We start from the raw sequence: 17,219 nt of genomic DNA, 5'->3' as shown, positions 1-17,219 counted from the left end.
ATAGATATGTGCCATGTATATTATATTCAGTTGTGGATGAAGTATTCAGTTATTTTAGTTAAGTAAAAGTATATAAGTGTCATACAATGCAAATACTCAAGTAAAGGACCTGAAATCTGTATTTAAGAACAATCCTTGGGTGAATGTACTTTGTTACTGTCCACACATGATTGTTACATATTATTATACATAATGTATTAATTTAACCCTATTGATGAAGATGAACTTTTGTGTCGTTTTGCGTACAGTTTTTCCAACTGAAAAAAAGTCTGTGAAGCACATACGGTATCCTGTAGACACTAAAATGACAATGAACCAGTCCACCAGTAGGAACACAGAGCCATTTATTAAGAAGGCCTTACCATAACCTTTAGAGGGAATCACTCAATTGCTTAATCACTCAATTGCTGCTTTGTGTCATATCAGAGGCTGTAGGTAAATGACACTGTCAACATAAAAAAAAAACAAGTGCACATTGTTAAATGTGAAAACACAAAACCATGGTTTGAAATATATCTTCAAAAGTAACAAAGAACATTTCTACTTATATTTCTTCATGCCCTCATTCAAGTAAATACTGTCTATAGGTAAAACAAAATGAAATAGCAGCAATTATTTTTGAAAAACAAGCAAACATCTTCATCATAATTCAAGCTCTAAAAGCCCTCCATAATATTACATCTCACGCTCTTCCAAACCCTGGTGAATTGCATATGGCAAAATCCATGTCAGATTTGAAAGCAGTGTATTCAGAATGAACCGGAATGCGAAGAATATTTCCACAAGTATTTGCCTGTGGAAACCGGGAATGAGTAATGAACTCAAGGCTTGGCTTTGGAGAGAAGCCCAGTGCTGGAACACTGTCACATCCAGTGAGGAAAACAAGAATATCCTCCAGAGGGACATTGTTTTCAACTGTAAGATATAAGAAAGAATAACACAATTAAACAATGACTACATCTACCAGCATTTTCATGAAGCCATTAAGTAGTATACCACTGAAGTGATGCAAAGTGATGTAAGACAGGTGAGTAGTTAAATTCCCCTAACCCAGCATTAGGCATTGGTTTTTATTTTTTAGTAATCTGAAAGGACAGCTCATAATGCTACAGACTAGTGTTGTGTAAAATTATAAACTTCAATCATACACTATGTATTCAATCATACACTCTACTAGTGCATCTCAAAAAATTAGAATACCATGAAAAAGTTCCTTTTTCATAATTTAATTCAAAAAGGTAAACTTTCATATATTCTATATTCATTACATGTAAAGTGAAATATTTAAAGCCTTTTCTGTTTTAATTTTGATGATTATGGCTTATAACTCATGAAAATCAGAAATCCAGTATCTCAAATTATTAGAATATTCCCTAAGATCAATCAAAAAAAGGATTTACAATACAGAAATGTCCAACTTCTGAAAAGTATATTCATTTATACACTCAATACTTGGTTGGGGCTCCTTTACCATGAATTACTGTATCAATGCGGTGTGGCATGGAGATGATCACTCTGTGGCACTGCTGAGGTGTTATTGAAGCCCAGGTTGCTTTGATAGTGGCCTTCAGCGTATCTGTATTTTTGGGTCAGGTGTTTCTCATCTTCCTCTTGACAATACCCCATAGATTCTCTATGGGGTTCAGGTCAGGCAAGTTGGCTGGCCAGTCAAACACAATAATATCATGGTCAGCAAACCATTTGGTAGTAATTTTGGCACTGTGGGTAGGTGCTAAGTCGTGCTGGAAAAGGAAATCAGCATCTCCAAAAAGCTCGTCAGCAGATGGAAGCATGAAGTGCTCTAAAATCTTCTGGTAGATGGCTGTGTTGACTTTAGACTTGATAAAATACAGTGGACCAACACCAGCAGATGACATGGCACCCCAAATCATCACAGACTGTGGAAACTTCACACTGGGCTTCAAACACCTTGGATTCTGTGCCTCTCCACTCTTCCTCCAGACTCTAGAACCGTGATTTCCAAATTAAATGCAAAATGTACTTTCATCTGAAAAGAGGACTTTGGACCACTGAGCAACAGTCCATTTCTTTCTCTCCTTAGCCCAGATAAGACACTTCTGACATTGTCTCTGGCTCAGGAATAGCTTGATATTAGGAATGCGAAAGTTGTATCCCCTTTCTTGAAGATGTCTGTTCGTGATGGATCTTGATACACTGACACCAGCCTCAGTCTACTCCTTGTGAAGCTCTCCCAAGTTCTTGAATCAACTTTTCTTGACAATCCTCTCAAGACTGCGGCCATCCCTGTTGCTTGTGCACCTTTTCCAGCTACCCTTTTCAGCAATGACCTTTTGTGGCTTGTGGAGGGCATTAGTGATCATCTTCTGGACAACAGTCAAGTCAGCAGTCTTTCCCATGATTGTGGTTGTGTGTACTGAACTACACCGAGAGATACACTGTGTTCATACTGTTTTACTCAAACTCGAAATTAAATATTCTAATATTTTGAGATGTTTTTTTATGTTTTTGTACTGTATGCCATACTGATTAAAATTAAAATAGAAAAATGCTTGAAACATTTTAGGTTATGTGTAATGAGTCTATAATATATAACATTTTCACTTTCTTAAATAACTGATGGAAAATATTGAACTTTTTCACAATATTCTAATATTTTGAGATGCACTAGTATATAACCTAATGAAATGTGTAAAATCAGGTTTGGAATGTTTTAGAGCAGCTAGGTGGTCCTGGTATCCCTGAGAACACCTGTATTTTGAGCTAGGCTGTGGAAAAGTAAAGTTCCTAATATTTTGCACATAAACTGAGTGAAGGGGGCTCTCTCTATGTATGAGAGACTGCTCACTGCAAAGCCAATGACCTACTCCAACTCCACCTCCTTGGACCTGCCAAGGCATGACCAACCTCACTGTCTTTGACTGGCTTCCCCAGATATTCTTACCCAAACCCTAACAATAGGTCCAGAGAAATGGAGCTGGACTAGGGCAAGCTCCACCTGTCTGCATCTCCATTGGCTCTACCGTAAGCACCACTTGCACCCCAGTGCCCTTGAGCAACAAGAGTACTTTGGCAGTACCCATAAGGTGAACTGGCACCTCTCCAGCTACTAGTCTACACTGATATTTTGTCTGAGCTGGATTCAAACTGCTGACAAACACTATTGCTGCACCAATTAATGTATTTAGAATTCATATAAATGGTCTTACATTGTGGAGCATCTCAATTAAAAGGATTTTTTTAGCAATGTCATGTACTACTATGATGCAGGCAAAACAGTTTAACAAATAATGTCTTACTGAAACAACGAAATGCCAAACTTACATTCAGCATCCTGAAGGTAGTCTTGCCAGAAAACCAGGGTACGGCACTCTTCTTCGAATCCATTACTCCCTCTTTCAGACTGAATGATCCGGAAGAGATTCTCTATTTCAGCTGCTGTTAATCTCTTTTCAGCCTTCACAAAAAGGCACTTCATCTGTAGAGGGTGTCTCTGGAGAGCATCTAGGACACCTAGAGACATTAAGCCATCTCTGAACCTATTAAAATGGAAACAAATTGGAATGTGTTGTTCAGGTTTCCTTTAATGTTCAATTTAGTGAGGAATTTCTTTTCTCTCTCTTTTTTTTTTAGAACTCTACATCATTGAAATTGATTGTATACAGTGGTAACATAGTTTCTATCATACCTTTCAAAAGGTGCACGAGTCCGCTGGAGGACATACCAGTGAGTCAAGTCCAAAACAGTCTCTTGTTTGTTTTGCAGTGTAATGCAAACATTGTGACCTGCAAGACTAATCAAGCTGGATGCCTGTGCAACTGCATCTTGCAATTGAGATTCTGTCTCAGCTTGTAAGATCTGAAAATATTTAAATAACATTAGGATATGGGAACAGTTAATATTTATTGACTTTTATTTAGAATTAAGATATACAAGTACTGCTTTACTGATTAACTTGAATGTTAATGAATGCATGCAAAATGAATAATCTGTTTATAAATTCAATAGAATCAAAGAAAAATATGCTCACTGACTGCACCTGTGACCTTGTTTCTTCATCAGTAATATGTTCAGTTTTGACCTTTACATTGTCCAGACCTTTTTGAAGACACTCATATAAGAGTTCAGACAGGAAACATCGACTCTGTCCTCCATGGGCAATTGACATTGCCATAATCTGACCAGCATTGAAATATCCATTGTCTTTCATTGCTGTTATCAAATGAAATTAAACATCACATGTCAAATGGTTACATCAGAAATGTTCAGGCTGATTTTTTATCATGTTTAGTAATTGGTAAATTTCCAAAAAGGTATTATAGCTTTTAAACCTGAAATCTTACATTAATCTTACATCATCAATTATTAATCATTATAATTATCATTTATCATATAATCATTTCAGGTACAAAGTATTTATTGATCCAAAGAAATCCAGCAGAGGCCTTACTGAGAATTAATTTATTCAAGAGTACCTCTGGAGTTGCATGTGAGGACTTTGGTATCAAATGGACCTTCAAAGATGCCAATTTTGTCCTTGATTTCATGAAGACAGAGTCGGAAAAACTCCCGAGTAGGTCCTCCATTATCCACGGCACCCTCAGATATTCCATAATCATCAGTAAACTTGACATCTACCCCCCTCTGGGGTGAAAAATTGGATCTGCTCATGGCTCTGGATGCTCCATCCCACACACTTCTTCTTATGATATTGAAGCATATGGTGCTGTCATGATTTACTCTAGATGAAATATCCTCCATTATTCTCTCTAAAGTCATCTTTAAATCACTGGAACAATAATAAACAATAAAACAAAGTCGTTGTTAGTGTCAATGGCATTAACTCACATACTGAACTATAACACAACATCCACAAATCCACAGCACAACATTTTCCAAAAACGTTTGTGATGAGGTAAAGGGATAAGGTAAAGAGTTTTACTTTTTTCTTGCTTTTCTAGAAGTACTTAACCTACTGATATACTGCACATAAAATGCAAATGCAAAATGCAAATCCAAAGAGGCACTGAAACTACAAAATCACACACATCAGCCCACTTCACACCTGTATTAAAATGCACTTTTTGTGATCGGATTGCAGTCAGATAGTGCTTGACCTCATTAAAGCACAGGTGTAAAAAAAAAAAGAAACTCAAAATGAATTAAGTACAGATTGTTATTCGATCTGCCAAACTACTTCTGAAGATGTTCAGGGACACATTGTGACCACATTGATCACAAGTATAAATACAAATGCATCTCCAATCCAAATACAACAATGCTGCAGGTAGAAATATGTTCTAAAAACACAACAAAAACATTGAAAGAGTCTGCTGCTGGAAATGTTTGTCATTGGGAAGGCGCATGATCAGATAGCAATTGGATCTAGATGTGTACACTGAAGACGTACATTAATACTGATCACAAAAAAACACATTTTAATACAAGGTGTCCATACATACACATGAAATAGAATGCATGTTATAGCATGGGTAAGAGATTTTTTACACCATGATTATAAAATATAGGTCTATTGAATATTGTTGACAAAATGACCCCAGAAAGGTCTGGATAACAGATAAAGAACAGTATGTTGCAGCTTGCTTTTTGCTACTTGTCTGTAGGCTAGAAAATAAATTATTGTTATCCTGGATTACAACACTTAGGTTTTATATATTATCTTGTACTGACCTCTCACTTGTGCTGGTATCTAAAGACCCGGAAATGGTTTCCTGGAGATCAGGGTCATCAGAGAGGTATTCTTCCTCAAATAAGTCAAGGTATGTGCTACAAAATAAAACAACAACATTTTATAATTAAGGTACAAATATGATGTTTGTTCACGTAGACAGTTCCATTACCACTGGACAAATAACTTCCTTGATGGTTTAATAACTTGAATTTTCTTGAATAGAGTGCATTATTTAAAGGTGTAATATATGCCATTTGACTGCTGCCTGTTATTAACAAATGTGGAGAGTGGGTGGTGCTTGGATTAGGTGGTGGCTACACATCATTTAAAAAGCTCTCAGCCAGCGCATATAGCAACACAATCAGCCGCGGGGTTGTGTGGCGCTGTGTATATTTTGTGCTTATGTAACCACTATGAATCAGAAAATAATGTTAGATTTCTGTGGTTCACCAGTTTCGCCACTCACCGCTGCTCACTTTCCTTGTTCGCTCTCTGTCACTCTACCTCTGCTGCTCTCTCTTTCTTTCTCTCTGATGCCCCAATCAATGAAGTGGTGATAACAGTGTGTTATTTGACCATGTGGGTGATAAAAACAGAAATGAAATAGAATGGACCCATGGACTGGCTTTCACTAACGTACACCCATCTATAGGCAAGCAAAGGTTCATTTGTTTGTCAGAGAGGTTCAGATCAAAACAAATCCAGAGGGAGGGCAACTTTCTTCTCTGTTCTAGACACCATGACTCCACAGTATCTTTACATAGCAAATACTGTATGAAAAGAAATGAAAATTTAGAAAAGATGGACCTGTAGGATATGCTGGATGAACTGTTGGCAGATGCATTGGGTTAAGTGGGACCATGGGACACACTAGAGGTCTTCTTCGCAAGGGTGAAATGCCTGTTACCACTAGCACTGGCAGTCAGGCCAACCGACAAGCCATGAGTGTTGCCAGTGGAGATGGCAGGAGTTCCACTGGACATGGTGAGAGTCTCATCAATGGTGATGACACCAGCACTAGTGGACATGATGAGGTTGTCAGCTGGGATAGAAGGTGCATCAGTGCATATTTCTTCGGTAGCAAAACACCATATAGCTTCGTCAGCACTGGACATGGAAGGGGTATGACTGGGGAGGGAATGGGCCTCAGAAGTGGAGATGTCTGGGACAACTTCTTTGGAAACGTCAGCCGCACTACCAATGGCTGTAACTGTAACATGGAAAATTAACTTTTGAGTAATATTTAACTTGTATGACAGTGAGCATATTTAGCGCTTGTACAATGCATGTATTATGTGGTAGAAAGTATTTATATCTCGTCTCATCTCGTCTCGTCTTCTTCCGCTTATCTGGGACCGGGTCGCGGAGGCAGCAGTCTAAGCATGGAAGCCCAAACTTCCCTTTCCCCAGACACCTCGGCCAGCTCCTCGGGAAGAACACTGAGGCGTTCTCAGGCCAGCCGAGAGACATAGTCCCTCCAGCGTGTCCTGGGTCTTCCCCGGGGCCTCCTCCCCAGGGAGGCGTCCAGGAGGCATCCAAAAAAGATGCCCGAGCCACCTCAGCTCTCAGCTCCACCTCAGCTCTCAGCTCCACCTCTCGATGTGGAGGAGCAGCGGCTCTACTCCGAGCTCCTCCCGAGTGACTGTGCTTCTCACCTTATCTCTAAGGGAGCACCCAGCCACCCTGCGAAGGAAACTCATTTTGGCCGCTTGTATCCGCGATCTTGTTCTTTCGGTCATTACCCAAAGCTCATGACCATAGGTGAGAGTCGGAACGTAGATCGACCGGTAAATTGAGAGCTTCGCCTTTTGGCTCAGCTCCTTCACCACGACGGACCGGTAAAGCGACCGCATCACTGCGGAGGCTGCACCGATCCACCTGTCAATCTCACGCTCCATCCTTCCCTCACTCGTGAACAAGATCCCGAGATACTTAAACTCCTCCACTTGAGGCAGGACTTCTCCACCAACCTGGAGAGGGCAAGCCTCCCTTTTCCAGTCCAGAACCATGGCCTTGGACTTGGAGGTGCTGATTCTCATCCCAGCCACTTCACACTCGACTGCAAACCGCCCCAGTGCATGCTGAAGGTCCTGGTTTGAAGAAGCCAACAGGACAACATCATCCGCAAAAAGCAGAGATGAAATCCTGTGGTTCCCAAACAGGATTCCTTCCGGGCCCTGGCTGCGCCTAGAAATTCTGTCCATAAAAATTATGAACAGAACTGGTGACAAAGGGCAGCCCTGCCGGAGTCCAACATGCACTGGGAACAGGTCTGACTTACTGCCGGCAATGCGAACCAGACTCCTGCTCCATTCATACAGGGACCGGACAGCCCTTAGCAAAGAGCCCCGAACCCCATACTCCCGAAGCACCCCCCACAGAATACCACGGGGGACACGGTCGAATGTCTTCTCCAGATCCACAAAGCACATGTGGACTGGTTGGGCAAACTCCCATGAACCCTCGAGCACCCTATGAAGGGTATAGAGCTGGTCCAGTGTTCCGCGACCAGGACGAAAACCGCATTGTTCCTCCTGGATCCGAGGTTCGACTATTGGTCGAATTCTCCTCTCCAGTACCCTGGAGTAAACCTTCCCTGGGAGGCTGAGAAGTGTGATTCCCCTATAATTGGAGCACACTCTCCGGTCCCCTTTCTTAAAAAGAGGGACCACCACCCCAGTCTGCCACTCCAGAGGCACTGTCCCCGACAGCCATGCAATGTTGCAGAGGCGTGTCAACCAAGACAGCCCCACAACATCCAGAGACTTGAGATACTCAGGGCAGATCTCATCCACCCCCGGTGCCTTGCCACCGAGGAGCTTGCAAACCACCTCAGTGCCTTCGGCTTGGGTAATGGACGAGTCCACCTCTGAGTCATCAGCCTCAGTCTCCTCAGTGGAAGACATGACGGTGGGATTGAGGAGATCCTCAAAGTATTCCTTCCACCGCCCGACAATGTCCCCAGTCGAGGTCAACAGCTCCCCACCCGCACTGTAAACAGTGTTGGCAGAGTACTGCTTCCCCCTCCTGAGGCGCCAGACAGTTTGCCAGAATTTTTTCGAGGCCGACCGATAGTCCTTCTCCATGGCCTCCCTGAACTCCTCCCAGTTCCGAGTTTTTGCCTCCGCAGCTGCCCGAGCTGCAGCACGCCTGGCCTGCCGATACCCGTCAGCTGCCTCAGGAGTCCCGGAGGTCAACATGGCCCGATAGGACTCCTTCTTCAGCTTGACGGCATCCCTTACTTTCGGTGTCCACCACCGGGTTCGGGGATTGCCACCACGACAAGCACCGGAGACCTTGTGGCCACAGCTCCAAACAGCTGCGTCCACAATGGAGGTAGAGAACATGGTCCACTCAGACTCAATGTCCCCCGCCTCCCTCGGAAGCTGGGAAAAGCTCTCCCGGAGGTGGGAGTTAAAGACCTCCCCAACAGAGTGCTCGGCCAGACGTTCCCAGCAGACCCTCACCATATGTTTGGGCCTGCCAGGTCTGTCCAGCTTCCTCCTCCGCCAGCGGATCCAACTCACCACCAGGTGGTGATCAGTTGACAGCTCAGCCCCTCTCTTCACCTGAGTGTCCAAGACATAGGGCCGGAGATCAGATGAAACGACTACAAAGTCGATCATCAACCTCCGACCTAAGGTGTCTTGGTGCCACATGCACTTATGGACACCCCTATGCTCGAACATGGTGTTCGTTATGGACAAACCGTGACTAGCACAGAAGTCCAATAACAAAACACCACTCGGGTTCAGATCGGGGAGGCCGTTCCTCCCAACCACGCCCCTCCAGGTGTCACTGTCGTCGCCCACGTGAGCATTGAAGTCCCCCAGTAGCACAATGGAGTCCCCAGTCCGAACACCCCTCAGTACCTCTCCCAGGGACTCCAAGAAGGCCGGATACTCTATACTGTTATTTGGCCCGTAGGCACAAACAACAGCAAGAGCCCTCTCCCCAATCTGAAGGCGCAGAGAGGCGACCCTCTCGTTCACTGGGGTAAACTCCAACACATGGCGGCTGAGCTGGGGAGCTATAAGCAAGCCCACACCAGCCTGCCGCCGCTCACCACGGGCGACTCAAGAGAAGTGGAAAGTCCAGCCCCTCTTGAGGAGCTGGGTTCCAGAGCCCAAGCTGCGCGTGGAGGTGAGCCTGACTATCTCTAGCCGGTACTTCTCAACCTCCCGCACAAGCTCAGGCTCTTTCCCCCCCAGCGAAGTGACATTCCATGTCCCAACAGCCAGCCGCTGTGTCCGGGGATCAGGTCGTCGAGGCCCCTGCCTTCGACTGCCACCCAATCCACACTGCACCAATCCCCTACTGCTACCTCTGTGGGTGGTGAACCCACAGGAGGTCGGGCCCACGTCACCTCTTCGGGCTGAGCCCAGCCAGGCCCCATGGGCAAAGGCCCGGCCACCAAGTGCTCGCATACGAGCCCCAACCCCGGGCCTGGCTCCAGGGTGGGGCCCCGGCTGCGTCATACCGGGCGATGTCATGGTCCTTGATTTTTTCTCCATAGGGGTTTTTGGTGAACTGCTCTTGGTCTGGCCTGTCACCTAGGACCTGTCTGCCTTGGAAACCCTGACAGGGGCATAATGCCCCCAACAACATAGCTCCTAGGATCATTCAAGCACACAAACCCCTCCACCACAATAAGGTGGCAGTTCTAGGAGGGGAAGTATTTATATATATATATATATATTTTTTTTTTTTGGGGGGGGGGCTTTTTTCACCTTTATTGGATAGGACAGTGTAGAGACAGGACAGGACAGGAAATGAGCGGGAGAGAGAGACGGGGAGGGATCGGGAAATGACCTCGGGTCGGAATCGAACCCGGGTCCCTGGATTTACAGTATGGCGCCTTAGCCACCTGAGCCACGACACCCCTGAAAGTATTTATATTATTGTATATATTTTTTATATTAAGATATTACTTGAAATAAATTTGATTTTAAAAAAAGACTTAACATATGATGAAATAGTATTAACACAAAAATATTTACCACATTTGTCAGTGTCAGATATTTCTGACAAACCAGGGTCGTTTGTACAGCTTCTTTCTCCATCAGAACATGACTGTCAATGCAAACAGATAAATAAAATTACTTTTATGGATCCAATAAACTGTACTAACAACAAAACATTGTTACAGACTTTTGTATTATATCAGAGCATATTACAAGTAACTGTTTAAATCAAGTGTAAAATACAGTATTGCCATTGTGACTACCACTGTCATAAACATGTCTTGAAATCAACAGTACTACTTATATATTCATTTTCCTCACTTAAAATAATTTTGTCAGGCCTGACATAAATGGACTTCTGATGAAACAGTTTTTTCACAAGGTCTCCATTCAAAGTCTGTGTGGGGGTAAGGGATGGCTCAACTAGTTTGTTGTAGCATGGCAGCAGGATTTGTAACCTAAGGGAAGGAAAAACACACTGTACATGAAACTTCTGTTGAGGCTAAAAGAGCACACTAGAGTACAAGGAAAATATTTAGTGTCAATACATCATTTGTATGAACACAAATTTACAATGTGTCATTTTCTCTGTTCAACCAACTTCAGTTTACTTCTGTTATTTAGTTGAGGATAACTTTTTAAAATATATCATTTCATAATTTAACTTTATGTGAAAGCAACAGATGAGATGCAGCAAAGAGCCCAGGTTGTACTTGAACCCCAGCTGTTGTGGGAAGGACTTGGCCTTTAGGGCACACTCTAGGTAAGCTACCAGGACACCTCGGTTCAGTAAAACTTAAATGGAATTGCTATGAGCTATTTACAACCACAATGCATTGACAGAATGTGTGTTCATCTTGTTATATATCCCAGCATATCCAAGCTTTTGTGGTATAGTCTGTCATGGTGTAAAAAGTATGAACACTTTTTAAACCTGTGCACAACATGTGGACTTTTATATGCGTCAATGTATTTGCCATGGCTTGTCTGTGTCTTTTGTTTTGTTTGCGTACCGTCCCTGTTCACTCACACTACATTACCCAAAATTACCCTGTTAGTCATACTGGCACGCTAATTGCATGTATCTCCATTGAACCGGTAGTGGCATCTACCCAGTGAGTTTTGATCATTAGCGGCACACATTACAAATCATAAACACAGTTACTTTACCGTTTAAATGCAGTTTAATCCAAACATCCTAGCGAACAGTAAGATAACTTCTGATTCTGCTCCATTTTCCATTCCGTTGTTGATATTGGTTTCTCCACAACTCACACACTTGCATTCATTAGCACTGATGTCTCCCTGGGCTGATGCAAGAATTATTCTAGTTGTAACGAAGGGTTAGTGAGGGTTATAATACCCATGAGTATGTTTTAAAAGGACTTTGGTTACTCATTCCTGCACATCGATTTAAACCTTGTGCATTCGTTCAAAAGAAACGTTCAATGTTATCTTTTATTTCACTAAATACTAGGGGGTTAAGAGACAATGTGAAACGCAAGGCTATTTTTCTTTTTTGTAAGGAGCAAAAAGTGAACTGTATTTTTCTACAAGAGACTCATTCAGTCAAAGAGGATTCAACATTTTGGAAAGGTCAATGGGGTGACACACTTTTCCTTAGTCATGGTACATCACATTCAGCAGGTGTAATGATTTTATTGAACAGATTTCCTGGTATTATAGTTGACCACAAAAGTGACGATAATGGGCATTGGGTAATGGTGATTGTTGAAATTAATGGTGTGAATTACATTTTATTGTGTGTGTACGGGTTTAATAGGAAAGTGCAGAACAAATCTTTCTTTTCATCACTAAGTTCTATGGTGGAAGGATGGAAGACACAATATACAACTGATAAAGTTATTATAGGTGGAGACTTTAACATAGTCCCTGATCTCTGGTTGGATCGCATGCCTCCGAAAGGAAATTGTCATAACTTTGACGAAGTTTTTCTTGATCTGGTTACTAAACTAGGGTTAATAGATTATTGGAGAATGCTTAATCCTGGCGCACAACAGTATACTTGGTTTAATGCTGCAAATAATGGTCAGTGTTCTAGGTTAGATTACTGGTTACTTGCAGATAATTTAGTTAACTATGTTTGTAAGTGTGAAATTTCTGCTTCTCCACTAACAGATCATTGCGTTGTAAAATTATCTCTTTCTATGGACAGAAATGAGGAGATGCCAAATCACATCTGGAAATTTAATAATATGTTATTAGAAAATGTTTCTTTCTGTGCAGAAGTTAAAAAATTAATTGGGGAAATTGATAGCTTGGAAATGTCAAATTTAAGTAAATGGGAATGGTTTAAATTTCAGGTTAAACAGATGGCAATTAAAACTAGTAAACAACTATGTAAGATTAAAAAATCTAAACATGAAGGTATCATCAAGAGCATCAATCAATTATGCTGCAAATCTGATTTATCTGTAGATGAACATATTAGATTGAATAATCTCCAGTCTCAACTCGACACCTTTTATTTGGAAAAAGCTAAGGGAGCTTTTATACGGTCGAGAGCTCGTTGGATTGAAGAAGGAGAAAAAAATTCATCTTACTTTTTCAATCTCGAAAAACAAAGACAAACTAAAAAGAAAATTCAGAAGTTGACAATAAATGGTTGTGTAAGTGATAATCAATTGGATATTAATAGGGAAGTAACAAGGTTCTATAGCAACTTATATAACTCGAAGTTTTCAGAAACAAGATGTTCATTTTTCTTTGAAGAAATTGAAAAATTTAAAAGGAAGATAAATGATGACTTTAAAGAAACGATGGAAAATGACCTCAAAATTGAGGAATTGGATAGGGCTGTAACAAGTATGGCGAAAGGAAAGTCACCAGGAATTGATGGGTTAACCATTGAGTTTTACGTATTTTTTTGGAAGGAAATCAGAATACTGCTCTATGAAGCCTTCAAGGAATGTATTTCAAGTAAGAATTTGTCTGCCACTATGAAACATGGGCTTATAACATTAATTCCAAAACCTAACAAAGATCCGCTTTCTTTAGATAATTGGCGCCCAATTACTCTCCTCTGTAATGATTATAAGCTTTTAGCGCATGTTTATGCAAATCGCCTGAATGAGGGTTTGGCGACTATAATTGATGAATCCCAATCAGCCTTCATTAAGGGTAGGAATATTCACAATCATACGAGATTAATACTAGATATGTTGGACTACAGAGAGTTCATTCACACCGATGGTCTTGTGCTTTTCCTTGACTTTTACAAGGCTTTTGATACAGTTGAGCATTCTTTTCTTTTGAAAGCTCTTAATTATCTTGGTTTTGGAGAAAGCTTCTGCAATATAGTACAGATGTTCTATACTAATATATACAGTTCAGTAGTCCTAAATACAGGCATGACCCCTAGGTTTGAGGTGATGCGTGGTATTAGACAAGGGTGCCCTATCTTTCCTAAGTTATTTATTTTGACTACTCAATTATTAGCTTTACTTATTAATAACAGTCAGGATTTACTTGGTATTACTATCTTTGAGAAAGAATTTAAAATTAGTCAGTTTGCGGATGATACATCCATTTTCCTTAAAGATAAGCACATGGTACAAAAAGTTTTAAACATAATTCATGTTTTTTCAAAAGCATCAGGACTAGTCCTCAATACCAGTAAATGTAAACTACTTCCTATTCATGCATGCCCTGATTCCTCTATTGCTTCAATTAGAGTGGAATCTGAAGTTAAATATCTTGGGATAAAAAAATCCAAAGACTTACCTAACAGAGAGGATTCCAATATCTCAAGCCGGATAGCAGACATGAAGAGAAAACTTAGCCGATGGTTATCCAGGGACCTAACCATTTTTGGTAGAGTGATTCTTTCTAAAGCGGATGGCATTTCACACTTAATCTATCCCTGCCATTCACTATACATCTCCCCTTGCAACATAAAAAAAGCCAATTCAATTATTTTCCAGTTCCTGTGGAAGAATAAAACACACTACATCAAAAGATCGCAGCTTGTTAAGGAATATAAAGTAGGCGGTATCAGAGCTCCAGATTTTGAAACATTAGTGGGGACTCTGAAGGTTAAGTGGATCAAAACATTCTTGGCCCAGTCTGATTCTATGTGGTTCCATATACCTAAATCACTGTTCAATAGGATAGGAGGGTTTGATTTTCTTTTAAAATGTGATTTTGACATTAGTAAAATTCCTTTGAAACTTTCGAGATTCCACAAACAAATCCTTTATTTTTGGAAGATGATATTTACTCACAACTTCTCACCACATGGTTCAACCTTATGGAATAACAGAGTTGTTGTCATCAATAGAAAGTCTCTGTTTAAGAAGGACTGGTATGAGAGAGACATTTGCTTCGTTACTGATATTATGGATGGCGATGGGGAATTTTTGGAGTACAATGTCTTTTTAGAAAAGTTTCAATTGATATGTACGCCATATCAGTATAACAAAATTTGCAAGGCAATACCCCTGCCTTTAACCAGATTGATACAGAATATTATAAGGACCTCTAATGTAAGATCTCTCCTACCCCGTCTGATCTTAGCCGATACTCCAATTAACAACAAGGAGTGTAATAACAGACTTATTAGTACAGCTCTTAAAACAGAGTTCTTTCATAATTTTAACAGAGCCTTGTTCAAGACAAGTGAAGTGACTGTGTTAGTCATAGAAAAGGCCCATTCAAATTATGTGAAATGGCCTGTTTCATCAAAGGTTAAGGAAACTCACTTTAAAATAGTCAATAAAATCTATCCAGTGGCTGATTTTCTTAAAAGAAGATTTAGATTTGAGGTAGAGCCTTGTGTTTTTTGTAACGGGTCTGATGAGACCATAGAACATATGTTCTTTTTATGTCCAGTAACTCAACGTTTTTGGTTGGATATTCATGATTGGCTTTCCCTTAAGATTGATGATTTGCAACCTTTTGCTATCTCTCATATTCTTTTTTACATGGATAACATTGATTCTTCCATTTCTGATTTGGTAAACATTGTAATACTAATGGGTAAATATCACATTCATTGCTGTAAGTGGAGAAGTGTCAAGCCCTCCTTCTTGTGTTTTATTAATGAGTTTCAGTTATACTGTCGTTCACTCCGTAATGTGAAGTCCAAGGTGGCTGGCAAAATCCTTAAAGAAATTTTTTCTTTGTTATTACTCTAACATGCTCCTATACTTCATGTCTCTCTTGCCCCATTTGTGTTTTGTTTTTTGTTTTTTTTGTGTGTCGTGATATATTGTTTGCTTTTTCCCAGATATATGTCTCCTCTACGAGATGCTGTAATTCATATACTACTTTAATAAAATAATTTTAAAAAAAGGAGGAAAAGGAAGAAAAAAAAAAAAGAAAAAAAAATGTCTCCCTGGGCCGTCTGACATGGATTCCCCGTAGGAAGCGCGCGCCTCGGGTGAGCAATTTTTTTAAGTTCCACCTTGGGGCTAGGGAAATTTTAATGGTTGTAGGGGTGAGTGTTGTGTCTTCTGTGATGTTTGTGTCATTTATGTTAACTGTGGGGATGGGAGATGTATGTAGGTATAGTGGTAGATGTTTGTTATGTATTTTAATGGTGAATGGAATGTTGACATTTTTAATCTTCACTGTGAATTTTGATTTGTTTTGGTTTGTACCTCTGTGGTGAATGGATTTATTCAATCATTTACACTGTTTCTCATTGGTGGCTGTGTTTAGGAGGTAAGTTGGCCAAGTATAGGATTATTACTTTTCCTATCCCTGTCAATTATCGTATTACTGTGCATTGTATTTCAGCCAATCATAGCACTCCGTATATTGTGGGCTCAGCCAATTAGAGGGTAATTGGTGGGATATTTAAAGGGCTGTATTTTTTGTTGTTGTCAGTGTTTGACAGGCTCTTGTGGAGGTGAGACCCTTGTAAATCAGAATTGAGAACTGTGAACTGTAAGTACTGTTGTTGCAACTTGTCGTGAGGTTGCCTTCCAGTTCTATGTGTGTTTATTTAGTTATGCCTATGATGGCCCGTTTGGTTTCTTTTTGAAAGTTTTTTGTTTGTATTTTGAGTACTTCTCTGCATTGTAAAATAAATCACACTCATTTACTTTTAAAATCTTCGTTCTCGTTGTACTCATTTGGTGGTGACGCTTAGTGGAAGTGGGACAGCAACGGTACCCTTTCACACATGGTATTCTTGCAAATATCCAATGAAAAGAGGTATGACAAAACCATTCCAAAACTTACCTGCATCCCTCCACAGCTGGTTGGAAAGCTGCTGTTATTACCTGCATTACTGTGTCAGAATCCCAGTCACAGCTAAATTCCAAGGCAGACTTGATGTGGCCGTTTTCAAAAAGCCAAGCTTTTTTTGTACGTCTTGGCACATGTGTAGCTTTGTTGTCTGGCAGGAGAATCACCTCTTTGAAAAAGGACTGAGCCACAGGACGTGAACTGCCTTGTGCTTGAAACCTTAGAAAGAAAATATATCATTATGCATAGAAACAGGCAGTGTTAACAGTGAATTTATTTTACACTGTATTCATTTATGTATTTTGTGGTCGATAGACAACATTTGTATCTTGTGTAACATCACAGTGTGTAACAGTGGTTAATACAGCAGT

General features: G+C 40.7%; 1 protein-coding gene across 2 annotated transcripts; it reads right to left on the bottom strand.

Moving 5' to 3' along the window:
- Window positions 1-566: 566 nt before the first annotated feature.
- Window positions 567-11,358, bottom strand: LOC132870040 (G2/M phase-specific E3 ubiquitin-protein ligase-like). Of its 2 annotated transcripts, none has more exons than XM_060903580.1 (8): window positions 10,957-11,358; window positions 10,672-10,744; window positions 5,671-5,766; window positions 4,455-4,768; window positions 4,010-4,191; window positions 3,668-3,837; window positions 3,304-3,518; window positions 567-915 (listed from the first exon to the last, which is right to left on the bottom strand). In XM_060903580.1, exons 2-8 carry the CDS (start codon window positions 10,674-10,676, stop codon window positions 683-685), a joined length of 1,215 nt encoding a protein of 404 aa, XP_060759563.1. In that variant the 5' UTR covers window positions 10,677-10,744; window positions 10,957-11,358; the 3' UTR covers window positions 567-682. The 2 variants fall into 2 exon arrangements, with proteins under 2 accessions (XP_060759563.1, XP_060759564.1); XM_060903581.1 differs by having other exon boundaries at window positions 4,019-4,191.
- Window positions 11,359-17,219: the final 5,861 nt, after the last annotated feature.

The sequence above is a fragment of the Neoarius graeffei genome, chromosome 21 (genome assembly GCF_027579695.1).
Source record: "Neoarius graeffei isolate fNeoGra1 chromosome 21, fNeoGra1.pri, whole genome shotgun sequence".
In the NCBI taxonomy this organism is placed as follows: Eukaryota; Metazoa; Chordata; class Actinopteri; order Siluriformes; family Ariidae; genus Neoarius; species Neoarius graeffei.
This window is presented reverse-complemented; position numbering and strand designations above follow the sequence as displayed.